This window comes from Curcuma longa, unplaced genomic scaffold (assembly GCF_044706935.1).
Source record: "Curcuma longa cultivar G26 ecotype Majalengka, Jawa Barat unplaced genomic scaffold, ITB_CL_G26_1.1 contig_20999, whole genome shotgun sequence".
Lineage (NCBI taxonomy): Eukaryota > Viridiplantae > Streptophyta > Magnoliopsida > Zingiberales > Zingiberaceae > Curcuma > Curcuma longa.
The window spans coordinates 24,107-43,648 of NW_027431538.1; the positions used below are offsets into that span (position 1 = coordinate 24,107).

A 19,542-nucleotide genomic window follows, 5' to 3' on the forward strand; every position below is an offset into this window, starting at 1 on the left:
GATTATATTTCTGTTCCTCACAAGTATTACAATAATAATAATTTTGACAATAATTTCATCAACGCTAACCTATATAATAATAATAATTTTTTTGACAATAATTTTAATAAATATATATATATATATATATATATATCCCCTGTTAAACAAATCCATGCAACTCCCATCAGGGGACCATTTCACTCGCCGACCACAAAGAATCAGTCGAGTCTTCCATTTCAGACGCCACGGAATCCACGCTTTCCTGGTAAAGATAAGATTTGGATATCTACATCAATCAAGTTTATTCAACGCCAATTTGAATCCATAATTCAAAACCAAACCAAATACATTCTTTATCTTTTTTATTTGAAATTTTATAAACTAAAACCATTGCTATCATATGAATGGACAAAAATCAAATCACCATCCATTTTCATTAGAATCACTAAAAAAATAGTTTTTTTTATTAATCATCAAAATAACTTCTTAATATTTTTTTATTATCTAAATTTAATTTTTTATAATTCTAACTATTGCAATATATATGTACATATATTAATTATGATTCATAATTATTATAATAAATATATGATTTATTTTATTCAATAAATCAATACTATATTATAATAATTATAATTAATAACTAATATAATATATGTATTAATAAAATTATATGTAATTCATAACTAGAGTTAGATATAAAATATTATATGAGATGCTCTTTGAATAATTAATAAAAATTGACATCGTTTTTTTTTTTTGCCGCCATAATGTTGAAGGAACGTTTTCTTAAAGAGATGTTTCTTTTTCTCGAAGTTTTCTTTTTTATATTTTAATTTTTAAAAGGAAATAAGTATTTTTTATTAAATGGTTATCAATTGGTCTTATGTGGGAAGGATGTGTAGTTCTTATCCACATCCCATGAATGAGATGAGTGATGAATCGCCAGTACGGACGATAGGCGACAGCCTCAATCTCAATCTGCAGAAGAAGAAGAGCGCCTACCGACGTCTCCTCCACCTCCTCAACCTCTCTTTCTTTCAGTCCTCGCTTGCGGTTATCCCCACCACCTCACCTCACCTCACCTCACCTCACCTCGTCATCATCGTCTTCTTAAATCCTTCCTCATCAGGCCCCTCCGCCCCTCTCTTCAACCACCTTCTTCTTCTTCTTCTTCTTCACTCCCGAGCTGCCATTTTCGATTCCCAACTGATCGTCCGGCCATGGATCTGCCTTCTGATTTCCTGCCGCAGAGCGCCCGCGGCGGTGCCGCCGAGGAGCCCGAAGACCTGCAATCCTCCTCCGTCTCTTCCTTCTACAGCGACGGCGACGAGGACGAGGAGGATGACTCGTCGTCCGCGAATTCCACGGGGCCGCCGTCGGAAGAGGGGCCCCTTTTTGAGATGTCTGCGCTCTTGCCCTTGCTTCCCGTCAAGTAAGTTTTTCTCGCCCTAAAACCTAGTTCAAAAGAGAATTGAATTGTTATCTGGTTTGATGAATCAGTAACTTGTCGAGTTCATTTAGGTTTTCTTCTCAACTTGACGAATAAATAAATGTTAGCCCCTCATAAGTAGTGTTGAACTGAACATCAGTAGATCAGCTTAATCAAATTGTAGAAGAAACCTTTAGGTTGATTTCCTTCAGAGTCTTGGTAGTGATCATAGTGTATCCTTCCCCGACGAAGCTTTTTGAAAAATCATTATCAATGAATCTTCAAATTCATCTTCAACAACTCAAAGTTGGTTTTGCCATTAAAAATTTATTGTGGCTTAAGAAATTTCACGTAGGAAATTTCACACATGACGAGATTCACAAGCACCTAGAATGCACAAAAATCATGATTGCTCCAATTGTAAATGTTGGAAATATTTGTTGGTAAGACCGTTCTCAGGCAAAAATTAAATTTCAAGAGCTTGCACAATTTGAGAAGAAAATTGCACCAATAAACACGATTTGCGCGGTTTACCCACTATATGGTTATGCCCGCAAGAGGAAAAGAATTCAATATTTGACAATCCACAATAGTACAGGATAAAGGTACAACTTCACTGACAATCCTTGAAGAAAATCAAACATCAAAATACTCCACTCAACGTGGTTGAAAACCATGTTGATGGGAGAAAACAAAATCCACAACATCTTGCAGAGCCTCAGGAAGATGCCCAAGTGTAGCCTACGCTTTGCTTATTTCTTCCTAAGCTCCTACTCTTGCAAGCTGAGAATCTTTTTCTCTAAAGAAATGCTAAGATTCAATCTGTTTTGGTTTGTTCTTTCTCTTCATCTCTATACTCGAGATGCATATTTCCACTTAGATTGTCTCCTAATATGTGAGAAATTGGTCCTACCATATAAGCCATGAGGTGTACCAACTTTTAATACCATCTAACATGTCCTGTCCTCATAGCTTCATAATGAGAACTCAACTCATGATGATTTTGAATCACCATTTCAGCATTTTGTTTTCTTCTCAAGTATTTATTCATTTTCTGAATTATAGGAGAGGACTATCAAAGCATTATGACGGGAAATCACAGTCCTTCACATCTCTTGCCAATGTGGGGAGCTTGGAAGACCTAGCCAAGCCCGATAGGTCATTCAAAAAAAGGCTCAAGCTCTGCAAGAGCTACGGTGGAAACTTGGATTGCCACATAGCACTCTCACCTAAATCCAGAGCCATCACGAAGAAGGCTTCTTCACTGGTAAATGCCAGGAGACACAGCTTTGCAGGTCACAAGCCTCCTATGTACCCTCAGAGATCTAACAGCGCTCTCTCAGGCCAAACCTTTTTGCTTGCCTAAGAGTTCCAAGAACTAACCTTGATCATAATAATACTGACACCAGCTTACCTGTTCCAATGTTCAGAATGCAAGAAGCCTGTAGTAGCATTTTGTGAAAGACTGCACAGCACCCAACAATCACCCAGGCTTACATTGCATGTAATTCTCCCCCGGCTAATCTTATGCTTTTGGATGATTGTTTGTACATATAGCCGATGTAATCCTCCTCTTCCAGGTTCAATTCGTTATGTTTCCTAGAGAACGTTTGTCAATAACACGACTACTGGACAGCTGCAACATGAAGATTTGTAGAGCTTAGCATGGGCAACGTGTGGATGTGGGATAGAAAATTACTGCATTTATTCTATATGTGGATGATATGATTGTACAAATCCAAAAGAAATAAAGGCTTTGCAAGAGTATTTGTCTAAGAAATTTGACATAAAAAATTTAGGTCTTTTAAAATAGTGTTTTAAAGGATTTTTGTTTATACGAGAGTATGCCATTGATTTACTATATAAAATTGATATGTTAACTTGCAAACCAATTAATATTTTAGTAGAGGAGTTCCAAATGGAGTAGCAGGTCAAGAGGGAGATATTAAAGATTTATTGGAAGATTAATATACTTAGCTTGCACATCTCGCTTATGTTCTTAGTATAGTTAATTAGTTTATACGTAATCTTGGTGAGTAACATATGAATGTAGTCATTTGTATTTTGAGGTATTTAAAATCAACTCTAAGAAAAAGAATTTTGTTCACTAAAAACATAAAGTAGTAAAATATTGAAGTATATATAAATGTTGATTAGGTCAGGCACGATAGACACGATCAACTTTAGGAAACTTTACCTTTATAAGGGAGAACTTAATTAGCCACATGGAGCAAGAAACAAAATGTCGTTACATATTCTAGTGCAAAAGTTGAGTACAAGGGATGACCTTAGGAATGTGTGAAACATTGTAGTTGAAATTTCTCTTACTAGACCTCAGCTAGTCTTTAGAAAAATCAATTCAACTATGTTATGATAACAAAGCAGCAAATGATATATAGTCCATAATCTATTTAAACATGATCGTATAAAGCATGTCAAGATAGATAGATTCTTTACTAAGGGAAAATGAGATGAAATCTTTACCAAAAGAGTATCTAATCAGATTCTCTTAAATTATTTAGATAAGTTGGGCATGTATGACATTTGTGCACCAACTTGAGGGGTATATTGAAATATTCAATAATGTTTTACCATATTTTTTGGACGAGTTTTTTTTAAATGTCATTTTTAGTTTTTTAGAGTTTTTAGTTTGTTGATAAAACTGGTTAGTTTTATTAGAAAAATTTATTCTAAACAATAAGTCGTATTATCAAAATACAAAAAGGGTTAAAATCTCATGTGTATTTGTTGGTGTCATCATGCTCCAAATATTTCATGCAATTTTGATGTTTGGACCATATTTAGTGATCTCATATGATGTGTCAAGTGTGTAGGTGTAAGAAGTTTGACATATAAATTGCAAATGAAAATCTAAACAGATTGACATCAGATACTTAGTGAGATAAAATCCTAGTAGGTCAAGAAAATTACATGCTAGATAAAAAAGTTCAAAAAGATCAAAGGATTGAATTCTTGATAGAGATGAAGTCCCAACAGTTCAGGGAGATTGAGTGCTAGGCATGGAAGTCTAAAAAGATGAAAGACCATATTCTTGACAAAGATGAAGTCTAAGAAGGTCGTGGATAGAATTTTTAATAGAGATGAAGTCCTAATAAATTAGATGATCGGATACTAGTCAGTAAAAATATCGCACTTATATATATCAAATTTTTTAATCAATCAAATAAGCTCAAATTAAATACTACATAAGATCTAAACAAATAAATTCAAGCTCAAAAAAAAAATAATACCAAACTTATCTATCATTTCAACAACTTAATTCATTTTAACCACAACTTAATTATCTTATTAAATAAGATTGAATAACACCATAAATCTTAAACCTTAAATCTTAACACCACAAAACTTTGATTAAGCTTTACTCATTTGCTGCCGTACCTGAATGGAACTTTATCAATATTACTTCAACAGACAAATAAAATGGCGCTGTCGATTATTGTAACATTTCAGAATTTATCAACAAAATTTCAGCAGAGCTATAAAGGGACAAAATCAGGTAACTACCAATAACATTTTGCAGAGTTTATCAATATAACAGTAAACATAAAATGGTAAGCATACGATAAATTACTAATAGCATCTTAGTCTGCAAGCAAAATAATATTACAACTCCCAAAGCTCAAACTTCAGATCATAATTATATTATCTAAGTTTTTACCAGATTACAATTAGGAAACCATAACTACGTTATAGGGAGAGAATGTTCCTAAGAATATTTTGTGACGGTCTAATCTGCTCGTGTGCAGGTAATCATCGACAATCCCCTTGGAATGTGCATACCAAAAACCTGGAAAGATGACACGATTACCAAGATGATTTTATGAAATTTTCTGAGATGGATACAAAAAGATATCGATATTGATGGGGAAAAACAATTATGTACCTAAGCAATTCCAGCATTTTTAAAGAAATAGGAAAATAAACAAAAATGAAGGCAAAATCTTGCTTTGACTAATACCACCAATGCCGATACTATTTGGACGACTTGATTCATTCAGTAGATAAACTTGCATTTTTTTTTTTTCATTTCTTGTGTAACTTGGAGCATTACTTGCAATATCATGATGTCTAGATAGCCAGTAGATATGCTACTGAAGGTCTTTGCTTCTCAAAAAGGACACAGATAATCCCCTACAACTTATATAGGGAATAGAATATGGTTCATTTATTTAAGAAATCCAAAAGGGCATTCGTCCACATCTTGTTCAGAATTGTATAGTTGAATATGTTGTTGAAGATGCTTATGGGCTTTTCTCTATTAAGATGGTGAGCTTGTCATTACATTGACATCTGTATTTTAATGCGGACAGCCTACACACCCTTTGAGTTTGTTAGGCATCCCTTTGGGTAGTCAAGACATCAGTTTGGGTAATGCACCACTTAAAATAGTCAATGTACCTCAAGTAGTTTAGACACCCCCTCAAGTATACATATTGTTGGTGCAATCGTGTCATTAGAAGAGAGACTGTTGGTGTAGTCATACTCTCATTACAAATAGTTGATAAATAATTTTGATGTTGGCAAAAGACCTCACTGATGTTTAAACTATGTTATTCTAAAAACTATTAACTATGTAGATGGAGGATCTTGACAAGAATTACAGGGTGCAGGTTGAGAAGAACAAATGAGTCAAAGTGATTAGAAACTTGACAGAAAAAAAAATCCAACGGTGCTTTGTAGACGTGGAAGAAGTCCAACTAGTAGAAATCTAAGAGATCCTTAGCAAATGAAGTCTAGTGAACTCCAAGTTTGTGGAGTAAAAAGCTCATAATTCAACAAGTGTCGAGGAAGATCCTCGTGCCTATAAAGATGTTAGTTTGATGGCTCAAAAACCCAAATCAAGCAGGACATGAAGGTTGGTCAAGATTAGGAAGCTTGGTATGCTAGAGTGAAGGCTTATCAAGAAGAACTCAAGGAAGAAGCATCATTGGCATGAAAGTCGAAAATGAGTGATGACAAGTGAATACCATTTTAGGTACATATTTTCTACTTAGGCGTATACTAGACTAGAGAAAAGGTGTTTTAGGCCAAAGTCGATGAATAAACTCAAAGCAGAGCAGATTCAGTTAACTGAAGGTTTTATTAGTCGATTGAATAGCTGATTCGATTCAGTAGTTGATTGTTGGTCAACTGTATGTCAATAGAAATATTTTCTTCTTGCTTGAGTAGACTAAACTTTAATTCAATCAACCGAAATAGCCTAAGTTGAATACCTCATTGCCATTTTTGTGTCTCAATTGAGTCAACAGATTAGGATAAGATTCATGGCTATCAAATTTGAGTCAACTAAGATGACTAAAGTCGGTTGGAACTGCATTAATAGTGAAAAGGTCATGTGGTTATCTAGTTGAATCAATTGACTAGAGATTAACTTGAATAGAGATAGTCATTATGAGAAATGGTCACAAGGTTATTTAGGTGAGTTGATTGAAAATTGATCAAGTCAGTTGAAGATAGTCATCGAGATAGAAAATTGAAGAATTATTTATTTGAGTCAATTAAGAGAGACTAAAGTTGATAGATAGAGGGTTGAGTTAATTGATGAACAGTAAAAGTCGACTAAAGTCTTAGCCGTTGGATGAAAAGCCTAGTAATTATCCATTTGAGCCCACTAATGAAGATTGAGTTGATTGAATGGATTTTAAGTTGACTAAATAATCATTGCAGATAAGGTTCTAAAATTTGTATTTCAATTAATTGATACAAAAATTTGACTTATAAAGTGACTATAAACAACAATCAACACACAACTCTCATCTTGTGTTTTCGTTGTTCTTAGTATTCAAAAGTGCTTGTGACGACCTTCAAGAGAATAATCTTCTAAAATAGTTTATTTGGCTTATTTTGTTTGTATTTCTCTTTCGCCTTTCATTTCCTATCTTTCTATAAAAGAGAAGAGAACATTTCTGTACAAGATTTCTCCTCCTAAAAGGAGAAATTATTTCATGTAGTCAGGGGTTGCTCACCTTAACAGTCAAAGGAGGTGGAGTACACCACAGAGTAGGAGTTGGGGGATTTGAACCACCTTAAAATATTATGTTCACATCGACTATCTTGCTTTACTTTTCCATTGTATAATTTGATTGGTAACATTTGATTCAGCCTTGCATTTGTACAAGATTAAAAAGAACAAAATTTAAAATCTCACGTCTATTTACTCTTTGCCTAAACTATCAAAACCATGATCAATCTGATCTCAAAGGCATGACTGCACCAAACCCATTTAAAGCCAGCAAATTACCAATTAAAGCCAACAGATTATATACATTGTACAACTTTGTCAACTACAATAACAACAACCAAACTTTATCCCACTAGGTGGGATCAGTTATATAGATCATTCTACGCCATTAGACTCTATCCCCTATTATACGATCATTTATATTTAAATAAATTTTATCTTATTTTATTATTGTTAACCAATTCTTTTTTGATCTCTTTTTCATTTGATGTGCACATTTATCATAATTTCACATCATTTAACTGGAGCATTTATTGATCGTCTAAGTACATGTCTGTATCATCTTAAACGTCTCCCGGAATTTTCTCTCAATAGGTGCAACCGCGACTTTCTTTCTAATATTTTCATTTCTTATCTTATTCATTTTTGTATGTCCGCACATCCACCTTAACATCCTCATCTCTGCAACTTTCATCTTCTGTTCATGTGTTTGAGTCATAGTCCAATATTCAACTCCATATAACATAGCGGATCTAATCGTTGTTTTGTAAAACTTTCTTTTAAATTTTAAAGGTACTTTACGATTACATGAACACTTAACGCTCTCCATTTCAACCATCTCGCTTGTATTCTATATAAGACGTCTTTCTCAATCCTTCCATCATTTTTTTTCAAAAATAATCCTACATACTTAAAACTCTCAATTACAAACAATTCATCATCTCCTATTTTTAACAATTATCCAATTACGCTTAATATTATTAAACATAAATTTCATATATTTTGTCTTTATTAAATCTAAAACATTTCACTTCTAGTGTTTCCCACCAAGATTCGAGTTTAGCATTTACTTCTTCATGTATTTCATTTATCAAATAATATCATTTGCAAACAACATGCATCGCAATACCGTATCTTGAATGTGTCTAGTGAGTTCGTCCATAATTAGTGTAAAAAGATAGAGACTTAGCGTGATCCTTGATGTAACTCTATCTTTATAGGAAACACTTCGATTAATCTGTCTGAAGTCTTCACTCTTATCATATATATCCTTAATTAGTTTAATATATGTTATACTAACACTTCTCTTTTCTAAAATTCTTTATATAATTTCTCTTCGGACTCTATCATAAACTTTTTTTTTAGATCGACGAATACCATATATAAATCTTACTTCTATTCTTGATATTTTTCAATTAGTTGTCTGAGAAGGTATATAGGTTCTATTATCGACCTTTCAGGCATAAATCTAAATCATTTTCAATTACTGTGATCTCCTTCATTAGTCTTTTTCTATTACACTTTCCTAAAGTTTTATTATGGTATGACTTATTAGTTTAATACCCCTATAGTTTGCACAATTTTATACATCTCATTTATTCTTATATAAGGAAGCTACAGTACTTACCCTTCACTGATCGGGCATTTTTTTTATTTTTAATATCAAGTTGAATAACTTTGTAAGTCATTCAATATTTTATTTTCCTAGACACGTCCATACTTCTATCAGAATACTATTTGATCCGATTGCTTTTCAATTTTGTATCTTATTTAAAACTTGTTCTACTTTTGAAATTTAAATTCTACGATAAAATTTTAAATTTCTATACTCATTTAACCTACTTAAATTATTTAAGTTAAAGTTAAGTTGGTCGCCTAAATCTTCACTAAAAAGTTAATGAAAATATCTCTTCCATCGCTCTTTTATTTTCTCATTGTTTACAAGTACTCTATTACATTCATCTTTAATATATCTTATTTGAATAAGATCTCTTGTCTTCCTCTCTCTTGTTTTAGCTATTCTATAAATGTCTCTTTCCCTTTCTTTTATATCCAATTTTCAATATAAGTGTTCAAAAGTTTCATTCTTAACTTCATTCACTACTTTCTTGGCCTCTTTCTTGACTACTGTATTTTTTTTAGATTTTTCTCATTCTTACAAGTATATAATACCTTATAGGTTATTCGTTTTTCCTTCACTTTCTCCTCTTGTATTTTCTCATTCTACCACCAAAATTCTTAATTTGGTGGTGCATGTCTTTTGACTCACTGAATACATTCTTGATTACTATTTTTAACTTTGATATCATCTTATCACATGTCGTATTTAAATTACCGTATATTTCTCCTAATACTTGTACTCTTACCCTCTCCTTAAATATGTTTTGTTTCTCATTCTTTAACTTTCACTACTTAATTTTAAGAGTCGTGCATATTTTCCTTCTATTGATATTATCTTGAGGCATATATCCAACACTATTAATATACGTTAGATAGTTATATTTTCTTCAGGGATGACCTTGTAATTTTTATAAATCTTTCTATCCTTCTTCCTAACCATAAGAAAGTCAATTTGCAATTTATTATTCTCGCTTTTGAACGTAATCAAGTGTTCTTCTTTCTTAAAAAACGTATTAGCTAGTATAAAGTCATATGCTATCGCAAAATCCAATATAGTTTTCTCTTTTTCATTTCTTATTCTAAACCCATAACTCCATGCACCTTATCATAGTCCTCATTTGTCCTTCTTACATACTCATTTAGATCTCCTATTAAAATCATTTCAGTTGGTGGAATATTTTGTAATACTTCATCTAGGTCGTCTCAAAATCTAAATTTGGTGTGTTCATTTAACCTTACTTGAAGTGCATATATGTTAATTACATTAATAGTTTTTTTCGCCACCACTTAAGAGTTATAATCCTATATCTCTTTCTAACTACTATTACTACTTCATTCTTTAGCGAAATTATCAACAACAATACCTACTTCATTTTTTATTTTACTCATTCCTATGTACATCTTAAAATCTGAATTCTCTATCATTTTTGCTTTCTCTCCTACCTATTTTGTCTCTTGTATACATAAAATATTAATTCTTTTTTCCTAATCATCGTATCTACTACCTACATTGTTTTACTCATGAGTATTCCTAGATTTTATATTCCAAATCTTAGACAATTAGATTTCTTGTAATATTTATTCTTGCCCAACTTATGGTGTGAAAATTCTTGCATATTTAACACTACACTCAAGTTCTCATAGAGATGTATCGGTCCTTGCCAAAATGTTACAGTCGTACCCCTTGCAACGCGTTCCTTATGAGGAACATCCAAGCATTAACATTATAATTTGATGAATTTATTCATTGAACATTGTCTGAAAGTACACACTAGCTGGCAAGCCCTTTTCCATCCGGGCTTGGGACCGACTTTGGCTGGTTTATACAACTTTGTCAACTATCTTTTATTATTGTTTTTACTATCTGTAGGTTTTCTAAAATTCTCTATATAATTTTCCTGAAAACTCTATTATAAATTCTTTCAAGTCAATGAATACCATATATAAATCTTGTTTCTTTTTCGAATACTTTTTAAACATGTGACAAGATGCATAGCTTCTATTGCCAACATTTAAAGCATGAATCCAAATTGATTTCAGTAATCTCAGTCTTCTTAATTTTTTTTATCACTCTTTTTCAAAGTTTCATGGTATAATCCATTAGCTTAATGTCACTATAATTTACACAATTTGTATGTTTCCTTACTTTTATATAAGAGAACTAGAATACTTACCCTCTACTGATAAGGCGTTTTATTCATTTTCAATATCAAATTGAATAACTTCGCTACACATTCAATACCTTGCTTCCCTAACCACTTTCATACCTTTATTGGAATATTATCTGATTCAATTGCTTTTACATTTTGCATCCCATTAAACGTATGTTCTACTTTTAAAATTTGAATTATCCGATAAAAATTTAAATTTCTCCTCTAACCAACTTAAGTTTCCTAAGCTAAGTTAGTATCTAAACCTTGATCTAAAAGTTGATGAAAGTTCCTCTTCCATAACTTCTTTATTTTATTATCCTTCATTAATACCGTATTAAATTTATTTTTAATGCATCTTCTTTGTGTAAGATCTCTTATTTTTCACTCTCATTTTAGCTATTTTATAGATATCTCTTTTCTCTTCTTTTATATTAAGTTGTCGATACAAGCACTCGAAAGCTTCATTCTTGATTTTACTCATTGTTTTCTCAGTCTCTTTCTTAGTTATTGCATACTTTTTAAAGTTTTCTATATTATTACAAGTGAAAAATAACTTATAGGTAGTTCATTTTTTACTTTCTCCTCTACTTCCATATTCCACCACCAAGATGCTTTATCTAAAAGTGTCATCCTCTTGACTCACTGAATATGCTCTTGGCCATTATTTTCAAATTTAATATTTTATCCCATATTGTAGCCAAGTTATCATGTATTTCTCCTAATACTTATGTTTCTACTATCTTCTTAAAGATACTTTATTTCTCATCCTTTAACTTCCACCATTTGATTTTAGGAATTATGTATATTTTCTACTGATAGTATGCTTGAGGCGCATATCTAATATCACTAACCTATGTTAGATGGTTAAATTTTCTCCAAGGATGAATTTGAAATCTTTATAAAAAAATTTCTCTTCTTAATCATAAAAAAATCAATTTGTGACTTATTATTCTCATTTTTAAACGTAACTAGATGTTTTTCTCTCTTCTTAAAAAAATGCATTAACTATTATAAGTTCATATGTTATTGTGAAATCTAATATATTTTTTCTTTTTTATTTTCTTATTTCAAAATCATAGCCTCCATGCACCTTATCATATTCTTCATTTTTTACTCCTATATGCTCATTTAAATCTTTAATTAGAATCATCTCATTTGTTGAAATTTTTTATACTACCTCATTTAGGTCTTTTCAAAATTTATATTTCGTGTCTTCATCTAATCCTATTTGAATGCATAAATACTAATTACATTAACAATTTCATTTGCTACTACTATCTAAAGAGTTAAAATACTATCTCCCTTCCTAACTACTACTACTTCGTCCTAACGAACTATCTATAACAATAACTACTCTATTTCTTGTTTAAATCTTTCTTGTATACCAAAACTCAAAACTTGAGTTCTCTATCATTTTTGTCTTCTCCCCCACCTATTTTTTCTCTTGTAAGTACAAAATATTAATTTTTTTTTGTCATCAATCTATTACGTACCTCCATTGCTTTGTAGTGAGCATTCATACATTTCATGTTCTAAATCCAAGCCAATTGGCATTCTTATAATATTTGTTCTTATCCAACCTAGGGTATGAGAAGGGAGCCTTGGCGCAACGGTAAGGTTGCTGCCATGTGACCTAGAGGTCACGGGTTCAAATCCTGGAAACAGCCTCTTGCCAAAGGCAAGGTAAGGCTGCGTACAATGGATCCTTTCTCCGGACCCCGCATGGCGGGAGCTTCGTGCACCGGGCTGCCCTTTTTTATCCAACCTAGGGTATGAGAACTCTTACATATTTAATATTGCACTCAAATTCTTTTGGAAAAGTAATAGTCCTTCTCGAGACGTTATAGTTTAACATTGCAACATGTTTCTTTCGAATATTAGTATAATAGTTTAATGGATCCATACATAACATTTGCCTATGTTTGACACTGGTTGACAATCTAATGCAATCCTCCTCCTTTATCCAGATTGGGACTGGTCTGGCAAGATTTATTCATCATAAGCAAAGTTCTCATATGACATTCCAAATATTGGTCTTAAATTTGTCTATTCTAGCTCAATTTAGGTCCATTCGTTTTCCGCATCTTAGAGATCATGTGATTTCAGTCCCATTTGAACCAACATTGGTATATCCTCTAGTTAGCACTCGTGTTTGCTCTCTAGATTATGCTCATACACAAGCTTATTACCTCCTCCCAATCAAGCCAGTCCAAACCAATGAATCGTATAGTTTTTTCCATTTGAACAATTTTAGATATTAATCTCTAGTTCATTTGAAAATTTTATGAGGGTCTATTCGCAAAATAGCTTGTCCATATCCTTATTCCATCACTTAATTATGAGAACTAATTTCCAACAGAATAAGATGAGGGCCAGAGAACTTGAAGTTTCTCTCAAAGATAGCTCTCAATCTGAACCAGATGTACAATACTTTTTCACTAAATTATCATAAAATGGTAGTATTCTGATTCCTCAATCTGTTCATAGATAGAAAGAACGTTTTCCTTATGTACACACCAGTTCAGAATTATATGGATATGACATGTCTTTTCCTGTTTTAAGAATGAAGCATGTTGCAATCAAGAGCTCATCGGTGACTAAAGTGAAAATGTGGCTGAGGCAATCAACAATCATGGAAGACACTAAATATTCATAATAGCTATTTTGCGCTAATCTAAATTACACAATATATCATTTCAAATACCTAGTACTTCAAGAGGAATATCATGTGGACTCAAACCCTTGTTTTCCCATCTGTTGCACATCATCTGGAGAAAGTATTTTGATACACCAGACATTATTCACAAATGATCTGCATATTAAAGCCACAAGAAGGTATTTAAGCAATAAAACATTAAGAGCGTAAATTAAAACTTATGGTGGACAAATTTAGTTATTAGAAATACAGTGTTGATCTCCCACATTTGCTGTTAACATGTGTTTTTCCTCCATAATATCATTTCAGGCATTGGCTATAGAAATAATTCCACGTATACCATGACAATCACTTCACGTTATGAATATTCCATTAAGTACAGCTAGAGATCACAGGATAAGCAGCAAAGGTAGATAGAAAGCAAGCACATTATCAAATCTTTGAAGTGGTCGATGAATATTTTCTAGGAGACCCTCAACATAACATGCAAATTCCATTGATAAATCAACAAGCTCAGCCATATACTAAATGAAACAAAAAGTAAGTCAATGATAAATGCAATAACTACTTTTGTTTTTGTTTTGAGAACTAAAGGTGCTTGGAATGAATTCTTACTCCCAGGGGTCGTCTCCAAGGAGAAGCACATCATTCTCCCTGTCAACAAATACAAGCTGCCAGCCTGATCTATGAGGATCTTCAAATAAACCCTCAATGCCAAACATATGACCCAGTTCCATACGTAGTTCATCATAGTTACTGAACCGGGATATGTCCAATGATCTCCCAACTGAGCCTGACTTGCAGACCTACATGAAGAACAATGTTAGAGACAAACTTAATGAAATAGTACAGTCACCAGGATTGTCATTCTGACCTTAACAAATGTTTGGGACTGTGGACCAATCTCTCCTGAATTTTGAAGTAATTTGGAAGATCCATTCAAATACCCATAAAGAGAGTTTTGAATACTTGAAGCCACGTATGCAGTGTTAGATGAATCACTAACAGTTGCATTCATAGTTAAGTTAGGAGCTGCAATGGAGAGAAGAGAGGAAGGATCCTTGCAAACCCCAAATAAGGGATGGCTCTGGGGAGTAGGGGAACCCTGAATACAATTGGGATCATCTTTTTCCATAAATGAAGGAAGCAGGAGTCCAGTGTCAAAAGGAGTCACCTGAGGCATAGTTCCTTTTGATTCCAATTGCTGCTGACTAATGGAATGACCAAGTTGGGAAGAGTTCCACATATTGGATTTTGCTTCAGGGTAAGATCCTAGGATACCCGGGACAGAACTTGATGGAGCATTGGATGACAAAGCTAAGTTTGAATTAGGAAAAGCTGATCTTTCATAAATTTGAGATGGCAAACTTGACTGTTGCTGTACATGATTCGTACACATTTGAAATGTTTCTGCACAGGCATGTGCTTGTTGAGCCTGATGCTTTGGCTGTTCATTGGGTAATTTCTGAGCATGCTGGTGTGGTGCAGAATTTGGTTGGTTCTCCAATAAGCATTGTGTGTGTGAGCTGAAGCATTGCTGTTGCAGAGCCAGCTGAAAATCTTGAATTGGCAGCAAATGGCTAGATGAGGGTGGTTGTTGAATAAACTGAAATGGTTGTTGATTTTCTATCAATTGTTGCTTCAGAACATTGGCCCCTTGTATGCTCTCCAAAGCAGTAGCAGTCATAGCTTGGTACTGATTGATGTTGCTCCCTAATAACAAAGAGTCATTCCTCTGTTGCATCCATGAGCCCACACCAAGTGATTGGGGGCTGGAGGACTGAAAGCCTTGATTTCCAGCCCCAATCAGTGCCCACCTAAGAGCATTTAGCTCATCCTCCTTGGTATCTGAAATTTAAGAAAAGATGCACATTAAGATTAGAACATATCAAAATTATATGATCCATTTTTTATGCATTCAATTAATTTATTAATGGTACAATCTCCTATTTTACATGATTCATGGCTAAAACCTCAGCCTGGTCTCGTTGATGATAGCCATATATGTTAATTCTAAAAGATTAGTGCAGGATGATAACATGTCATGTCACGCTCCGGGGGTGTCATTCCCACACATCGGGAGGTACCCCACTCGGTGACAATATATACTTAACATACCAAGTTATAATTTGGCTGCAACATAGTTCAACATCCTCGGTATTAATGGAGGTTACATACACTAGTGGAGTAGGTGAATTTACCATTAGGAAAGGGAACTCCATGATTCAAGGGACGCTTGAACCTGAGCGGAAACAGAGACGGATACATGGGGAAGGTTGTCAAAGGTTCAATTTCCCACATCGATACCCTTGGGTGCCTCTCACCTGCTGTAGATTCATCCCATCCAACCTGCAATTACTAGAATGGTATATCAGTTCAACAGCCAGAGAACAAAACAAAAATAATACACTCTTTAATAAATATCTTAGAATGATCAATGTTGGTTCCTCCATTTTGATCAGCAATAATCATGATGTTGTTTTAATGTTCAACACATTTAAATTAGTAATTGTGATTTAACAAAGTGTGCATCAAGCATATAGAGATTGGTAAAGTACACATGGTGCGTGGTGACTCGACTAAGGTGAGTCAATTTGATATGATTGCAAGATTATTGGCATGATGGCTCAAAGGTCCGTAACGAGGTGAACTCAAAGTCAAGGCGAAAGATTGCACAGAAAAAATTTGGAAAACTTGGTGCATTCGAAAACTGTAGGCCTGGTGAGGTGAACTATAGGATAATGAGCATGGAGTTAGTTGAAGATCCGAAAAATATGTGAATTGTGAGACATTAAGAGTGCTTCAGGCTTTACACTTTTGGGATGTGCCTAATGGCTATAGAAACTCTTAACCAAGGAGCAATATGTTCCAGGTTGTAGTGAGCGATTGAGTTTAATTTCAAGTGTTGCCTACAAAGCAAGTAAAGTTGAGCAAGTAAAGTTGAGCAAGTAAAGTTGGAATATCTGATATTTAGTCAGTACTAGAGGTACTCCTTACTCAACTATAGTGTTCGATCGACTTAGGAATCAATTGAAAAATCTTTGTTTTGATAACAGAAGAATGCTAATGTTCGGATTCCAAGTAGATCCAATTGAGTTAAAGGGCATCTCCAATCAACTAGAGTGGTCAATCGACTCATGCATCGACTGTAAGCTTTTTGTTAGAACAAAAAGCTTCTGTTTAGTTTCAACTGACTTGAATAATGGAATTGGTCAAATGGATGAACTAGAAATCACCTAGAAAAGTTTTCTAGTTAACTGCCTAAGTGTTAAGTATTGGCTATGTAATGGATACTTTTGTATGGTCAATCAATTAAGAATGTTTTGTTTCAGACTGGAGGTGTGCATAAAATAATTGTTTGAGCCTTTCTATATACAATTTGAGGGTTGGTTGGCATATATAAAAAGGTGCTAGATATATATTTTTACTCTGTTCTAAAGTGCACCAATCAATTTCAAAAAGTTAGGAATCATCAAGGCTTCACATCTTTAAAAGGTCTCATGCTTCAAAACTATTCTTACTTTCTCCATTGTGCTTATCTATATTCACACTAAAGTCGGTTTTCTCTTTGTACCTCCAGTTTTATTTTATGTCAAGAGAAGAAATCATTTACAAGGTTTTCTCTAACCCTGAAAGAGATTTTAGAGTGATTCACCTAAAAAATCAGTAGATCGTGATATAAGTGCACAACTCTAAACCAAATAATATTCTTGGTTAGTGTTGTGTTTATTTTCATTTTACTTGTATTATTAACACAAACAATCAAACAAAACTGCATGTTTGACTCGTTCTTGCATCACAAGAAAAAATTTAGGTCACCAACTATTTACCCTCCATCCAGTCGACCATTCGATCCTACACAACTAATAACATTTTAGAAAAGGAAGTCTTATAACATTTTTTATAGCAAATATGGAAGTTTTTTTTAGAGAAGTGTGTTAAAGAATCCTATTGCAAAATTAGTATTTTAACAGATATTAACACTCTTATGAAGTGTGCAATGTTTGTAATCCTCTCAAGTCTCAACAAAGTAGCAAAAAGGGTATTAGATATACAAAACAATCATGGTTTTTCCTATGGTTGATGACAAATCACAATTTGGGGAGCAAATTGTAGAGAATATTGTTACAGTTAAATACATTATATTTTTTTTATATCATTCACTATAAAATTTATGGATAGAGAACCACACATAAGTAATGTCGTCAATTTGGGTTAGACCCATTAGGTTGGCCCGCCCCGTCAAACAATTTAAACAAGTTGGATTGAAATTTTATCAATCTATTTTAAAACGGCTCCACCAGCCTAAGCCCACGATCCGTGCGGGTCGGCCCGCGGTGGGCTTGGATTGGTCCACGGGTCGAGAAAAAAATTTCTTTCAAAATTTAAAACTAAAATGAAAAACTCAATGGGCTTATGGGCTTGGGTTGACCCGCTGGTTGAGACCAAAAAACAATTCTTCCAAAATTTAAAAATAAAGTGAAAAACTCAATGGACTTGTGTATTTGACCCACCTAATTCGTAATCCAAACTAAAAAAATTTAACATTTTCTATATTATTTTTTATTTTTTTACGGGCTCGTGGGCTGGCCCGTCTAACCCGCAACCCGTATTGAGTTAGGATTTCCCAATCTGTCAAGATGGTGGGTCGGCCCGCCCCACCCCACCCCACTATATGATAAATTTTTGATGAGTCGGCTCATTTCATCTTGAGTTGGCTCGTTTAACAGCACTACACATAAGCTATATCTAATACACCATTCATATAGCAAATGAAAAGTCCACATTGAAATTCTAAGCAAGTTATGAACTTGCATTGACATCATTTTCAAAAGAAGAAAGTCATAATTGCCTAACAATATTCTTTTAGCAAGCAAAATTTTAATTTTTCCTTCTATCTTCCATATAGTATATTCTTCTTTAACAATTTTATACTACTGACATACTTTATGAATTCTATTGTTATGTGTTGTTACTTGCAAGGTTTAAAATATCGAGCCGTGCCGGAGTTTCGGTCCCGAGACCGGAACGATACAGTTTCGGTACCGTATCGTACCGTGCCGGTATAGTTTCGGTATTTTTAAAATATAAAATGTATTAATTAAAATTAAAAATTTAATATAAATATTTAAAAATAAAAAATAAATTTTTTGATAATTTTATAGGATTTAATAAAGCCTATTTAAATTACCCCACATTATAATTTTGAACTATAGCTAGGAATTGATTATCAAAATCCAATTAATACCTAAGTTAAAAAAAAAAAAAAAAAAAAAAAAAAAGATCGCGACGCGCGGCGGCTGCGCGGAGTGTCGCGGGGCTCCGTCGGCGTCGCCGGCCCCGGGCGGCGCCTCCGGCGGCGTCGCCGGCCCCGGGCGGAGCCTCCGGCGGCGTCGCCGGCCCCGGGCGGAGCCTCCGGCGGCGTCGCCGGCCCCAATTTTTCCCCGACCTCGGCACGCGCAGGCGAGATCGCGAGATCGCAACCCCGCCGCCGCGCCGGAGGTGTCGCGCGACCCCTCCGGCGAGGCCGACGGGGTCGCGCGACGAGCCGGAGGCCGCCGGAGTCGCGATGGCGGGTGCCGGGCCGTGCCGGTGCCGGTCGGCGGGCGGAACGAAAAATTTCGCCCGTTTCGACCGGCTCGGCACGAGATTTTAAACCCTGGTTACTTGTTACAATCTAGCTATCGTTAATTACATGCTCTAAGTAATGTGAATG

General features: G+C 34.2%; 2 protein-coding genes across 2 annotated transcripts; one reads left to right on the forward strand and one right to left on the reverse strand.

Moving 5' to 3' along the window:
- Positions 1 to 1,108: 1,108 nt before the first annotated feature.
- Positions 1,109 to 3,194, forward strand: LOC141817555 (uncharacterized). Its single transcript, XM_074705195.1, has 2 exons — positions 1,109 to 1,417; positions 2,480 to 3,194. The coding sequence occupies exons 1-2, from the start codon at positions 1,206 to 1,208 to the stop codon at positions 2,778 to 2,780; spliced, it is 513 nt and encodes a 170-aa protein (XP_074561296.1). The 5' UTR covers positions 1,109 to 1,205; the 3' UTR covers positions 2,781 to 3,194.
- A 1,825-nt stretch (positions 3,195 to 5,019) lies between these two features.
- Positions 5,020 to 16,179, reverse strand: LOC141817556 (auxin response factor 12-like). Its single transcript, XM_074705196.1, has 5 exons — positions 16,028 to 16,179; positions 14,701 to 15,674; positions 14,442 to 14,632; positions 13,875 to 13,982; positions 5,020 to 5,222 (listed from the first exon to the last, which is right to left on the reverse strand). The coding sequence occupies exons 1-4, from the start codon at positions 16,125 to 16,127 to the stop codon at positions 13,895 to 13,897; spliced, it is 1,353 nt and encodes a 450-aa protein (XP_074561297.1). The 5' UTR covers positions 16,128 to 16,179; the 3' UTR covers positions 5,020 to 5,222; positions 13,875 to 13,894.
- Positions 16,180 to 19,542: the final 3,363 nt, after the last annotated feature.

Bases quoted from the DNA above. Each gene is read 5' to 3' on its own strand.
- LOC141817555 (XM_074705195.1), top strand. From the start codon at position 1,206: ATGGATCTGCCTTCTGATTTCCTGCCGCAGAGCGCCCGCGGCGGTGCC. The intron at 1,418-2,479 runs GTAAGTTTTTCT...TCTGAATTATAG, and splicing joins TTGCCCTTGCTTCCCGTCAA to GAGAGGACTATCAAAGCATT.
- LOC141817556 (XM_074705196.1), bottom strand. From the start codon at position 16,127: ATGTGGGAAATTGAACCTTTGACAACCTTCCCCATGTATCCGTCTCTG. The intron at 14,633-14,700 runs GTCAGAATGACA...TTCTTCATGTAG, and splicing joins AGTCCCAAACATTTGTTAAG to GTCTGCAAGTCAGGCTCAGT. The intron at 13,983-14,441 runs GTAAGAATTCAT...TTTAATATGCAG, and splicing joins CTTGGAGACGACCCCTGGGA to ATCATTTGTGAATAATGTCT.